The sequence below is a fragment of the Copidosoma floridanum genome, unplaced genomic scaffold (assembly GCF_036245765.1).
Source record: "Copidosoma floridanum isolate Cflo_tuat_1 unplaced genomic scaffold, Cflo_Japanese_pri ptg000021l, whole genome shotgun sequence".
Taxonomy (NCBI): Eukaryota; Metazoa; Arthropoda; class Insecta; order Hymenoptera; family Encyrtidae; genus Copidosoma; species Copidosoma floridanum.
In genome coordinates, this window is record NW_028321898.1 from 33288291 (window position 1) to 33302445 (window position 14155).

Here is a 14155-nt window from a genome sequence, read left to right on the forward strand (position 1 = left end):
ATAATAATAATTATTATTATTACAATAATAATAATTATAATAATAATAAAAATAATAAAAATAATAATAATAATAATAATAATGATGATGATTTTTTTGCAGAATCATCCGAATGGATACAGTGGTTTTGCCAAAAATGTGATGCAATTCAAAGTTCCGAAAATTTTGAAGTCGGATGGGAGAACCAAATTTGCAAAAAGTGCAAGGCAAAATTATTATACATGTGTCTAAAGTGCGATGGAAAATTTAGTACTTATTATACGATATCATATCATTTGCGATACTGCTGTGCACAGACTGAAAAAAAGACCCGTAAACGTTCAAACAAGTCCTGCTCGTCGAATACACTAGGCAGTGTACACGTTCAAAATCACACAAATAGTAAAAAAGTCAAGTGCATGAGTTGCGACAAAGTATTTAGCACTCAAATGTACTTAAATAGACATAAATCTGTATGCAGCAAAAGAAAAGATGATGTTCAAGACACATTGTCTCCCAATCAAAATTCGCCTCAAACTTCACACAAAGGTTTCATTCACGTATCATGCGATCGAAAAATTCCCGTATTTACAGTAAATCAAGAGGTAAGTTTTTTAAAAAACTTGTTTGAATTTTATTTTTAAAACTAAATCCTCGTTAATTCATTTTTTGTAGACTCCAACAACTTGACAAAAAACACAAGAATAACGTACTATATAAAGGACTATTCTGAAGACTGTTGAATTACATTAAGAGTTTGTCTGATTTATTTTACAAATGAGTGATTTAGCTGTAATTTTAACATTTTTATACAATTACGAAAGCGTACGTAATCAATTGTAAAATAAAAAAAGAAGGAATTTGCCGTGTCACCCTTGGCAAGCTGATAAAGTTCAATATGTATTTATACAGTTGAGCTATAAAGGCGGTATTTCCCAACAATAAATCAACACCCATTTGTACATACGTCTTGTTTAGGATAAATGTTTACAATAAATAATATTTTTGTCACACTCTGGTGAAAGATTTTTTTACACAAAGCACCATAATATTGATTGCCTTGGTGATAGCAATAATTATTCCTATGAAAATCAAAAGTACCTAAATGAACAAAAACCGTTCTTTCAATATTAGCAATTGTATTGGGATTTAGACTGGAGAGATCCTACCGTCTGAGAATGTTCATTAAAGGATATGGACGGTGGTAATTTTAACATTTTTCAGTTTTTATATGATAAAGGTCCACTGTTATGGAGAGGCTAATCATGAGTGGCAACAAAAAAAAAAAAAAAAAAAAACAAAAAGGTTTTAGAAATTGAACTTTGAACATTGAAATAACTTCAAATCAAATTGCTCAAATGAACAATAGGTAATTAAATTTTCGTCTCCGGCGTATGATATGTAAATGGACCTTTATAGGGAGTGGAGAACAAAAACAGAGAGTTTTAGTCAATAACTACAGTTATGCGTTGCAACCGTCGTTGCCATCATTTAGAAAGTTAATTTTGTATTAAGTATATACTTATTCACCGCCTGAGTCTAATGCGCGCATGTACAATAAATGTATACTATACACACATAAGTAATAGGTGGGGAGACATGATTCATTGATTCCTTACAGACACATCGTTGCTTCGTAAGACTAACGGAGTCTTTCGATTGGTCGAGAAGGCAGTAGCCCACACTACTACCAAACTTTGCCACACTTCATTTAATGTGGGGGACAAGTGCAGGGTACTCTCTCGAAGGCATTGAGATATTTAAATTGACAATCTTCGACCAATCAGAAGACTCGATTAGCTCAATATCAACATTTTTGCCCTGGCCCTGGGCCCTTGCTGGTTATTATTGTGGCAGTGCCACTTATAAGTATATACTCTGTTCTGGTCTGTGCGTGTGCGCGCGCGCGGTACTTAGTCTGTTCCACACACAGCATTGTTAGCTATACAGCGTAGTTGCATTACTGACTCTCCCAATTCTGATGCTGCAGGTGCAGTGGCATCGTTGATCGGGATTTTAAAAGATATACTTGGTAAACGACGTGCAAAGCCGATACAATAAAAAAAAATCGTGCCTACTATGCTCTGTTGTTGTGGGTACGTAAAACAATATTAAATATCATGGTGTCTCTTCCTTTCTTATAAGAGCTACTTATGCCTTTGGTCCTCCGCGTCTAGCTCCGTTTTAATTCAGGCATGCAGCAAGCACTTTTCCCGAATACATATTTTCAATTTAGCTCCTCTCTCTCCTGCGTCAATCTTTAATTATGTATTTACAAGTCTAATCCCCACAATTGTTAAAACATACCGCGTTTAACAAACTTCATTTCTCTCCACCAGCATCTATCTATTTATTCAATCATTTTGCGGTGTGTATCTCAAGTACCCAAGTATTTCGTTACAAATCTTATCTCTAGCTCGCAGTTGCTCAGTGTCAACTGCAGAGGCAGAGATACTTATTTCTTTTTTGTGTAATACTATGGCATACAGGCACAAGTGTGTTTTAAATGATTACAATCTCGAATGCTTACCTTTTCTGTTATTAATTAATGTTGGAAAAAAAAAAAAAAAAAAAAAAACTTTAATATCTTGAAAAACATAGGATACGATTTGTTGGAGAATGCCGCTCTGATACAGCTCTGATGTATATTCAAATACTTGTATAATCTAACTTGTCCCATAAGAATGCTGTGATTTTTTACTTGATCAGATGGGGCTTGGCAGAATAAATACACTCGTCTTTCTCCCTTTAAATCAATCTTTACTTGATTGTTTTTAATTCCCTATAAACTTGGTCTTTCATTCTCTTCTGGTTGCATGTACTGCAGACCTGACAAATTGTTAAAATCATATTTTTATATTCATTCTGAAGTGGTGTAGCAGGGTCCATGCGTACCTCCTGCCATTAAATACAACCAACCAACCTACCTATTCATTCTGAACTTTCAGGTCAATATAAACTGTTGATAAATCTGCATGTTGACGTTCTTCAAAAGACTTTGATTTAACACCATGACTGAGTATAAACTGGTCGTCGTTGGTGCTGGGGGTGTTGGAAAGTCAGCACTTACAATACAGTTGATTCAAAACCACTTTGTAGACGAATATGATCCTACGATTGAAGACTCTTACAGAAAGCAGGTAAATAGTTACATACACAACATTTTATTACTGTTTTTCTGGCATCTTGTATTCAATCAAATAAAATGTCTTTTTTATATTGCAGGTCGTAATTGATGGTGAAACCTGCTTACTGGATATTTTAGACACTGCTGGACAAGAAGAGTATAGTGCTATGAGAGACCAATACATGCGAACGGGCGAAGGGTTTTTATTAGTATTTGCTGTTAATTCAGCAAAAAGTTTTGAAGTAAGTTCAACAGTAGTGGAAATCTTCAATTGTTAAATATGTTTGAAAAATCAAAAAATAACTTTTTTAAGGACATTGGTACGTATCGCGAACAAATTAAAAGGGTCAAAGATGCTGAGGAAGTGCCAATGGTTTTGGTCGGTAACAAGTGCGATCTTCAGCAATCTTGGGCTGTCAATATGACACAAGCCAGAGAAGTTGCACGACAGTATGGCATACCATTTGTCGAGACATCAGCCAAGACCAGAATGGGAGTTGACGACGCATTCTACACTTTAGTAAGTTTCCATCATGTTGACTTGTTTTAAAACCTTCTCAGAATGCATTTTCTTGATTTTTTTTTTTTTTTTTTTTTTTTTTGTTCTTCAATTATATTAGGTGAGAGAAATTCGAAAAGATAAAGAAAAAAAAAGGCGCAACAAGACGAATAATCCAAGTCGCAGAAAACCACGGTGCTGTATTCTTTAAGTCCACAACACGAAAAATTTTTATTTCAAAAAGATGTAAGAAAGCTTGAGCTTACTTGTATGTATCTTTAAATAGTTAATATTTGTCCAAATTTTTATCATGTCACAAAAATGATAGACGAGTGCTTAACAATGTACACTTTTTTTTTTTTTTTTTTACACCATTTTTAGAGGATTCATGCACAACGAATCCTTTTAAAATTTGTAAGCGTAACAATCAGATTTTTAAATAACAATCGTTTTTATCTATTTTATACATTAACTTTAAGTGTAAGTAACTTCCCAATGTACGATGGTTACGTGTTTAATGTTTCTAAATACGTACGTATGATGCACACGTTTGTATGTGATTAAGAGATAAATGTATAAAGTTTTGTTGCAGTGCTACTGTGTGATTAATTTACACAAAATCAATACACAACGAAGCGCAATAAAACTTGATGAAATTTTCCTTACACATCATGAGTAGAAAGTGTTTTACACATGTATTTTACTGTAATTTTTTGGTTCGCAATTAAGGATCAACTGTACTCCCCCAAAAAATTTTCACATGTTCACGTACAAATATTGAGATTTGGAAAAACATTATAGACGCCGTATCGCGAATTACTGAAATGTGAAACGGTGTCCGAGCATTGAGGTAACTTTTATTTGATATAAATTCGAGTGATGCATTTATGCAATTGTTGCATGCAGTCAAGACATCTACGCATTTTTATATTTATGTATTGAAACACCTGTACTGTAAGTGCATTTTTTTTTTTTTTTTTTTTTTTTGCGAACAGTCCCGGCCTCAAGTAATTAAAATACGTTGTTGCGACTTTGAAATAATCAGTGTACAAAGAGGTGTACTGGGACAAAAGCAATAATTTCATGAAAATATAGTTAGTTTGAAATGTTAAAAGACATGAAAGCAGCTTGTTACGTGTATTGAAAATATTATTAAAAGTATACGAGTTATAAATTTCAATTATTAATTACAAATTTTTAATAGTAAACAAACAGTGAAATACACTGTGTACGAGTAAACCAGACTTAAAAATAGTACTTGGAGTAATATTTGTTACAAAACGAAACAAATAAAAAAAAAATTTTACAAGTATATTATGAAAACTTTTCATCAAATAAAATATTAACTATGCCGAATACTATAATTCAAGAATCATTACTTCCATTGTTGTAATATTAACGAGTCAAAATAGCAGTTTCGTTTTCAATTCAATCGGTAGGTATACAGGTTTGTTTGTGTTTTTCAAGCGAGTATGTTTATACACATGCATACTTATCTCATTTAAGAAAATATTAATAGGAAAATTATGATAATTCGGAGTTTTTGGACGTATGGAGCATGAGAGAGGACTCTTCTCAGAGACGACTCAGACGACGAAGATGACTCACTCACACACCAACCATTATAGTAGGTATACCACCGCTCAACATCAGCAGTTCAGCACTCCTATTTCCTATAGCAGTAGACAATATTTCATATGCCAATAATACCATCATATCTGATATATATATATGTGTGTGTGTGTGTGTGTGTGTGTGTATTGTAATGGTCGCGGTGGCGCAACGGTAGAGTTGCAGTTCCGTCGATCTCCGAGGTTAATCTGCATTTTGACGCGGTTAGTACTTGGATGGGTGATCGTTTGGTCACCATTCAAGTCTCGCCCTTTTGCCTGTGCTCTTGATTCTTGAAGGTCGATTAACTGTTTCTCTGACGCTTGGTATACGTGATCATAGGTGTGACTGAGTTGGTCCAGATGTTTATATATACATACAAACATCTGGTCATAACTCAGGTGCATCGATGGCTAATTAACACTATGCTTGTGTGAAAGAATGCCATGACTGAGCCTACGGGCGATGATGAATAAAATAAATATATATGTCATACATACATATATATAAATATATAAATAATACATCTATAAAGTATAAAGGTACACAATGTGCAATGACGTGAACAGAGCGACCATTGCGAGACTATCTGTCAAATTGCAGCGTCTGATGCGTATACCTATATATATATGTATATATATGTCGTGATTTCTCTCATCGTAGTCTGCAAGATCAAAACTCTTACCTCCCCTCCCCCCTCAGAGAGAGAGAGAGGGAGAGCTGCAGTCAATATTGTATAGTCTCCGTAAGGAGAGAATCATTAATGAGAAGACCGAGTTTTGGTTATAAGTACTAAGTATACCTATTGCAATTAATCTGTCGATCTCGTGCGATTGTCCAGTTACTTTGTAGGTATATACCCATATACGAGTATATCTCTCACGGTTAGTACAGCAGCTGGCTTCCTTGGCTGCAATTTAGGATGGAATGTGTTGATGGTAAGTTGTGCGATAACGTATTCACTCGTATTTTTTTTTATCAAGTCAGTGTAGGTGTATGTACCTATTTGAAAAATTAGTTTACACGACACAACTTTACAACTAAGACCTCATGGCTGTAATCTGCTATAACTTTTTGTCCCATTAAATGCTAAACATGAAAACATAACCAAACAAGCATACATAGTTACGCGCGTCCTCTGATGAATGACAGATACAATGCATGTTTATTGACAACAACCGAATCTTGACGATTATTTATACAAAGACCAGTCGATAACATGAGATTCTCCATCTCTATATATTGCAGGTTCACCCTGGAACAATTCTAGTGGCTGCGAAGATGATCGCAAGCCTATCCAAAAGGAAGGCAAAAAGTCAAACACCCTGCCACTCTGGGGCAACGAGCGAACCATGAACCTCAACCCCCTCATCTTAACAAATATCCAATCCTCTCACTACTTTAAGATAAACTTGTACGAGTTGAAGACTTATCACGAGGTCATTGATGAAATTTATTACAAAGTTTCACACTTGGAGCCATGGGAAAAGGGCAGTCGCAAAACAGCCGGACAAACTGGCATGTGCGGTGGGGTAAGTAGCACGACTGCTGGCCATTTTTCCATGGACAATAGTCTTGATCGATTGCAGAAAAGCATACACTTGAATCAAGAGCTTTCTGCGATGCGAATAAGATTTATTGTTTCCTAGGGTTTAAATTTAGCGCTTTATGCAGGTCAGGGGTGTTGGTGCTGGAGGTATAGTTTCAACGGCTTACTGTCTTCTCTATAAACTCTTTACGCTACGATTGACGAGAAAACAGCTCAATGGATTGATCAATCATCCTGATTCGCCATACATCCGAGCACTTGGTTTTATGTACATAAGGTAGGCATGCATTTGTCATTATTTTATCCATTCATTTGAAAAACTTTTCAAGCATCAATCTTGTTTGTTTCATCAGGTATACTCAACCCCCTGCTGACTTGTTTTCTTGGTACGATGATTATTTAGAAGATGAGGAAGAATTAGATGTTAAAGCAGGTGGTGGTCAAAATATGAAAATTGGGGATATTTTAAAACAATTTTTGACAAAGCTGGAATGGTTTTCGACACTTTTTCCCAGGATACCCGTGCCCATTCAGAAAGAATTAGAACAACGTCTAGCTGAACGATTTCCAAACAATTTAAATAGCTCCAAAAGTTCCAAGCCTTCGATAACGTTGAGCAATTTTGGAAAATATACTAGTTGCAATAACCGAAAGGACGACTGTTTAAAAATTCAACAGCAGCCAAGACACATTTCGGATAGTGAAGTGAGATGGGGCGAGGCTGAACGAGCAAGCCAGTGGCGTGCCAGGTGCGTCTCTGTGGTATGACGATAACCACTTTTAACAGTTGTAAAAAAATGTTTATTCCTACATTTATGCACATAGTTTGGTTCTTGATATTGAAAGAAAAAAAAAAAAAAAAAATTATATATATCTTGTTTTCCGTCATTTTGCAGATCCACCGATGATCGAAGAGACAAACTAAAAGACCACGACAGCCGTGGAAAAGACAGAAATCGCGACAAGGACAGACACAATCGTGAACGTGATCGTAGCCAACGGAATCATGAGCGCTCCCTGAGTCGAGAACAGAGTAGTAGTCGTCGATCTCGAGATCGTAAAAATAGTCGTGATAGATCATACAGGGATAAGCATCGGGATCGAGAAGGATACCCCGATAGGTAAGCCTTTTTGGTTTTCTAGAATAACAAATGTTCTACTAATGCGACGCATTGTCAAACGTAATCATTTCAGACGAAATTCACCCTTGGATTATGCTTCTGAGCTCGCACGAGAAAGAGAACGTCAGAGAAAAATTAGTTAATAATTTTTAATAAAAATCAAGAAATTCAACACAAATTCAATCAACATGAAAATCGCGAAAAATCGCGTCTGTCGAAGCGATTGTACAAAAAAAAAATTTACATTAACGTAGTCAAACAACCCTGTTTTATTTATTATTTATTTGCACAACTAACGTTTGATGCATCATGTAAAAACCAATGTTATGAAAAAATATTTGAAAGCATCCTTTGTTATTCCACCGTTAAATTCTTTCTGGACAAAAATTTCAGAAAACAATTTTATATGACATGCACGAATCTTGAAATAAATTGTTCTAATATCACTCACATTCTTGTATGCATCTAAGCTTGTCGATGCTTGTTTGCCATGAACGAGTTTTAATTAATGATAAATTAAATCAACAGACAAATTTAAATAACGTTTAATTGGTCAAAACATCAGTTGTTTGAGTTTCGCGCGAGCACGTGGGCGAGGATTCGAGTAATAAGAGTGTGTACGTACAAGTATGTTTAATATCACTTTAATGCTACAATTCTCGACTCCTTTTCCGACTTTTTCCCTCGCCTCAGCTGTGGTGATAAGAGAGCGCCTAAGAGCAAGCAGGACGGTCGCGGTATTCCCGTGACCCGTACGTCAGCGTGTGCGAGAGAGAAAGAGCTTGACTGAATAGTCAAAGTCCTCCTTCGGCACCAGCGCTTGGCTTGCGACGATCGACGATGGCATGTCGTCGGCGGGCTGGGCTGAGACGCTACACATCGACGGAAGCAAAAACAATGAGACTCGAACATGTAGAAAATTAAACTAGAAAATAAAGTATAACAACATCTGAAACTCTCAGTAAATTTTTAATAATTATTGGTGTTATGTATTATCTACGTAAAGCACTAGGTGGTTCGGTGGTTGGCTTATTAGGTATATATAATAAAGCTATGTAAACACACAGACGTACTGTACTTACAAGTATGCGTATTGAAGAGGGGGTGAATCAGTGGAACTCTGGAACTGTGATCATATCAGAGAGAGAGTAAACACATAACACATTGCATTATATATACGCATGATCTTGCTCGCGAAAAGAAAAAAAAAACATGCATGCAATACTTACATTTTTATCAGTAATCAAGATAACTTATCTTTGATAAGTAGTCTAGTAAAAACAATCAAATATCCTTGAAATGTATAAAAAAAAAATACATATGAAGAACGGCATATCTCTCTCAAAAAGTGTTTCACATAACCCTTAAGCGCCAAATGATTGTGGTACATACAACGAACTTGATTAATGATTATCATTTGTTGTTAAATTATACTCGTTTGTTCCACGTATCAACCAGTCCATTAGGTTTGAGAATTAGTTTTGATTTATTAATAAAAAAAAAAAAAAAAAAAAAAAAAAAAAAACTATCATTGACATTGTTTTTAATGAAATTATCAGCATCATTAAGTATTGTCAAACGTGATTTGAAAGGAATGGAAGAAGCAAGCGACGATGCCTTACATCCCCAAAGTATAAAATTACCTGTTGCCACAGAAATTTTTGCAAATCTCAAGAATGCTCAAAAATTTGCCATCGACATTGGTAAGTTTTGTTGCACGCTACCAAGTTGAAGGTTTTTAATCAATGGTTAAAGATTTTTTTTTTCGGTTTATCAGGACTGTCTTTGACAAAAATCGCTTATTACTCGATTGTGAAATATCGCAAGGCTTTGTATAAAGATGGTGATAGCGAGGATAAAAGGGATAATAAGCTCACTCAAGACTGCAGCGAACGTGTCTATCAAGTTTTCGAAGGCAATAGGCTTCATTTTGTCAAGTTTGAAACACGTCACATAGAAAGTTGTTTAGATTTTGTCAAAGCCAACTTGGTAAAAGTTGGAACGAATATCAAAGTAACTGGAGGTGGGGCTCACAAATATGCAGAGTTGATAAAGTGCAAGCTAGGGGTTCAGTAAGTGTGTTTTTCATCGTTTTATTTTATTGTTTTTTTACTTTTACACCGCTGCGTAAGATCAATGAAAATAAGCCGATACGTGTCAGATGATATTTAGGGGTATGTGTATTTTGTAGGGTCGACAAGAAAGATGAAATCTGTTGCCTCATACAGGGTTGTAACTTTTTACTGAAAAATATTGCCAATGAAGCATTTGAATTTGAGAGACGCTCAAATCCTGAATATAAGTTTCAGAAAGCTGGCCCAAACATATTCCCATATTTGCTAGTAAACATTGGTAGTGGCGTTAGTATTTTAAAAGTATGTAAATTACGTTCATCTGATTAAATTGCTTTAATCACGTATGTTCAAGTGGTATACCCTTTTCCGCTAGGTAGAATCGGAACAAGAATTCGAAAGAGTTGGCGGTACAGCGACGGGCGGAGGTACATTTTGGGGCTTGGGTTCACTACTCACTCGTGTCAAGGTCTGTTCATTATTTTATTAAATTATTTATTATTATTATTATTTTTTTTTTCTCATAATCTGAATGACAACAACAACGTGATCATTATTTATTTTCAGAATTTTGATGAATTGCTTCAGCTGGCTGAAGTAGGAAATCACAAAAATATCGACATGTTGGTTCGCGATATCTATGGTAGTGATTATTCGTTGCAAGGTCTATCGGGTGAACTGATTGCCTCATCGTTTGGCAAAGCTGCAGCAACATTTGGTTCGTCGAAATTTAGTATAATATTATTTGAAATGAAACAACAAATGATTCATTGTATATGCATTAATCACGATCCATAGGAGAAAAAAACTTTTCTGAAGCAGACATTGCAAGGAGCTTGCTGTTTTTGATCAGTAACGACATTGGTCAAATAGCCAGTCTATACGCCTCATTGTACAATATTAATAAAGTATATTTTGGAGGATACTTTTTGCGTAATCATCCTTTGTCAATGCACAGCATATCGTATGCCATCAAATATTGGACTCGAGTTGGTTTAAAAAAATTGTTTTTTTTTTTTTGTTATTTCGTTAAATTGTTTGTTTGCGACTGTCCGTGCAAAATTGCATTGTTAATTGAATGCCTTTGTGTTTAAGGGTCAAGTAAAGCCACTGTTTTTACGTCACGAAGGTTATTTAGGTGCGATTGGTGCCTTTCTACACGAAGTGCAGTCGGAATCCGTCAAGCACAGTTGGTTGGAAAATTACGCTGGGTCATCTGGATTCAAAATTGACGTAAAATCTTCACAACTTGGGATTCAAATCAATCAGCTGGAAATGGATCAATCCGAAAATGCAGTGGCTTTTTGCCCCCTACTCGTAGATCCAGTCAATTACAATCCCGACACGACAGACTTGGTACAAGATACAGAAGCTAGGTGCACACATGAACGAAATATATTGATATCATTTTGATTTAAATGGGGGAAAAGAAAACACAATTACTAAGATCAGATTTTTGCATGGTTTGCAGGAATTACTGGCTCGAATGTTTTCAAAAATCTGTGGATAAGTTTATTACGAGAGCCATCGACAGTCAACCGCAAAGTCCAACTGCAAAAGACAGAGCCACCAAATTAAAAGAGAAATACATAAGCCGTTTGCATTATCTGCGTGAGCAACCATTGTAAGTTTACAATAAATTTTTTTTTTTGCCTAACCCAGTAATGGCATTGATTTTTCTAGTGCCTACGGAACATTAACGGTCAGAACACTTTTGGATACAATAGAACACTGCATGAAAGAATTTGATTTCCCCGACCCCTATTTACACGTAAGTACGATTTCGAAGCACATGAATTAATAATTTTTGCATTTTGTGCTCATAAACTGAAGGAAAAAAAAAAAAATAATAAAAAACTTTTATTTCTTAGCAAAAAAAACGAGAAAATGAGCAAGCTTTCAAGCACTTGAAAAGCAGATTGGAAAATATAGACAATTTGGAAGGTACAGCAAAGCTGGAAGAACTTGTAAGGGGGGTATTGGCTGGTAATATTTTCGATTGGGGAGCCCAAGAAGTAGCTGCATTGATGGAAACGTCAAATTTCACGTTTGAGGATGCGCAAAAAAATGTACAAGGTGAGAATTTCGGATTAATCATTTGTGAGATAATTCGTTTTATTAATAAAAAACGAATCGAAATAATTAGCTAGGCCATGGTTACACGATTCTCTAGACGATTGGATAACGAGGTTACAGGAGAAAGCACCGCACAGATGCGCTGCTATATTTGTCGACAATTCCGGGGTTGACATTATTCTCGGCATACTGCCGTTTGTCAGAGACCTGTTGCAGCGAGGAACAAAAGTTATATTGTGTGCCAACTCGATGCCTGCACTCAACGACGTTACTTATCCAGAGTTGCTGGTGATTCTGAAAGACGCAGCCAACATTTGTGACGTAATTGAGTATGCTTTGAAGGAAAAACGATTGTTTGCTATGGAAACAGCTCAAGCCGGCCCATGCTTGGATTTAAGGTAAGAGTACGTTTTCTATTTAATTTAACAGATCAACAATGACACTTGGTTTAACGATCGTTACCAATTTCCAGCCGTTTAAATGTAGACTTGTGTTTAGAGATGGTAAAACACAACGTTGATCTCATTGTAGTCGAAGGTATGGGACGGACCCTACATACCAATCTTTACGCTAAATTCAAGTGCGATTGCTTAAAGCTTGCCGTTGTTAAAAACCGATGGCTCGCAAAGCGACTTGGTGGTGATATGTATGCTGTAATATGTAAATATGAGAACAAAATTTATCAAGTAGAGGACGTAAAATCATACGAAGTTTAATAGCCATCGGGTTACAAAGTCTTTTCTACACACAAGAAACTTGCATATCGTTTCTACGAACTGGAAATTATAACGTTATTACGTCATCGGAAATTAATTATTTGCTAAGTATATATGTATTACCTCTAATGCCTCTGTATTTTTATCATCCTTTTTTTTCATCTGTACGTTAATTACTTTCAACTTGAGCGTTTATTCCTGCCACGAATGCATCCAAAATGACTTTATTCGCTGTCACTGTCGACATGGCTTTCAAGTTTCCTTTTCACAGGCTCTTGGTACAAAGGTGAGTCTGTCACTGGAATGTATTCCAGTTTTAACGAATCATCTGATCATCATCAAAGTACTCATCAAGTTAAAATAAAATGCATGAACAACGTGAAATTTTTGTATAATTTTGAAACAAATAACCAACTCTTCTTCAGTTTTACTGCGTTTCTTTGGTGCTCCATAGCAGCTGGCTGACAAGGCAGTTTCAGTGATAAAATTCATCGTGAGATAACCTTGCTTGCTGAAACCCGAGTTTGGTGGTGGAGGAGGTATAGCAGCTCCAGCACGCTTACGACTACTGGGAGTTTGAAAGCCAGTAAACCCAAATCCTTTAGACTTTTTGGCATGGTTACTTTGACGGTAACTCATGGTTATATCCTTACTTGAACACTGTAGCTGATGACAATATTTCTGGAAAAAAGACGTTTTTGATAAACACACAATGACACAACTTAAAAATGTACTAGGAGAAAAAGACATACAACTACTTGAATAACATTAAATCGAAATTACAAAAGTAACAAGTTGAACTGAATTTGATAGGTTAACCAACCTGAATCGAATTCAAACACACATAAATAACATTAGTGAAGACTGCAGAGTGAAAGTATGATTACCAAATTCAAATTTGTTGCTCCAGACAGTATTCATTTTACAAAAATGACATCCCCAATTTGCACAAATATAAAAATATACTACATTAACAGTAACGAGGTGTTTTTTGTTTACCCTACGAGCGTCGTCTGCTAATAAACTAAAACAAAAAAAAAAAAAACAAGAAATTAAAAACAAACCAGGGGGTATAAATGGGTCATGGGACCCACGGTAAGAACGAAGTTCTGTAAACATGACATGAGTATAAAAACACAATTTCTCAGGTAACAAGGGGGTCGCCAGACCCGTAGAAAGAACGAAGCTCTATAAAAGTTAGTACTGCATTCATGTAGTTCACTAAACAAAAACTTGAAAAACGAATTAAAGAAAAAAATTAAAAAAATAGTTCAGTACTCACGATGGTTAAACTTCGTGAGTACTGTATTTATGCACGCCGTTCTCACGAAGTTCAACCATCGTGAGTACTGAACTATTTTTTTAATTTTTATAAATTTCAATAATCCCACATTAAGGCTTATGA

At 35.6% G+C, this 14155-nt stretch overlaps 4 protein-coding genes across 10 annotated transcripts in view; all 4 read left to right on the forward strand.

Moving 5' to 3' along the window:
* LOC106646196 (uncharacterized) overlaps nt 1–992 on the forward strand; it is an 83037-nt gene extending 82045 nt beyond the window's left edge. For all 7 annotated transcript variants that reach the window (XM_089594940.1, XM_089594939.1, XM_089594938.1 and 4 more), the window contains 2 exons: nt 103–584; nt 655–992. In XM_089594940.1, the coding sequence (XP_089451066.1) occupies nt 103–584; nt 655–669 (497 nt within the window). In that variant the 3' untranslated portion in view covers nt 670–992. The remainder of the gene's footprint in view (nt 1–102; nt 585–654) is intronic.
* Nucleotides 993–1638: 646 nt separating this feature from the next.
* LOC106646199 (ras-like protein 1) lies at nt 1639–4779 on the forward strand. Its single transcript, XM_014362241.2, has 5 exons — nt 1639–2075; nt 2928–3119; nt 3205–3348; nt 3420–3626; nt 3727–4779. Exons 2-5 carry the CDS (start codon nt 2991–2993, stop codon nt 3814–3816), a joined length of 570 nt encoding a protein of 189 aa, XP_014217727.1. The 5' UTR covers nt 1639–2075; nt 2928–2990; the 3' UTR covers nt 3817–4779.
* Nucleotides 4780–5861: 1082 nt separating this feature from the next.
* LOC106646198 (pre-mRNA-splicing factor 38B) lies at nt 5862–8886 on the forward strand. The gene is made up of 6 exons (XM_014362239.2): nt 5862–6154; nt 6465–6748; nt 6891–7042; nt 7119–7514; nt 7662–7886; nt 7960–8886. The coding sequence occupies exons 1-6, from the start codon at nt 6139–6141 to the stop codon at nt 8027–8029; spliced, it is 1143 nt and encodes a 380-aa protein (XP_014217725.2). The 5' UTR covers nt 5862–6138; the 3' UTR covers nt 8030–8886.
* Nucleotides 8887–8974: 88 nt separating this feature from the next.
* On the forward strand, nt 8975–13777 carry LOC106646197 (4'-phosphopantetheine phosphatase). The gene is made up of 14 exons (XM_089594371.1): nt 8975–9352; nt 9446–9589; nt 9664–9958; nt 10078–10261; nt 10335–10427; nt 10526–10676; nt 10757–10947; nt 11054–11334; nt 11430–11582; nt 11642–11729; nt 11830–12034; nt 12105–12432; nt 12507–13036; nt 13176–13777. Exons 1-13 carry the CDS (start codon nt 9262–9264, stop codon nt 12748–12750), a joined length of 2448 nt encoding a protein of 815 aa, XP_089450497.1. The 5' UTR covers nt 8975–9261; the 3' UTR covers nt 12751–13036; nt 13176–13777.
* The last annotated feature ends 378 nt before the right edge of the window (nt 13778–14155 follow it).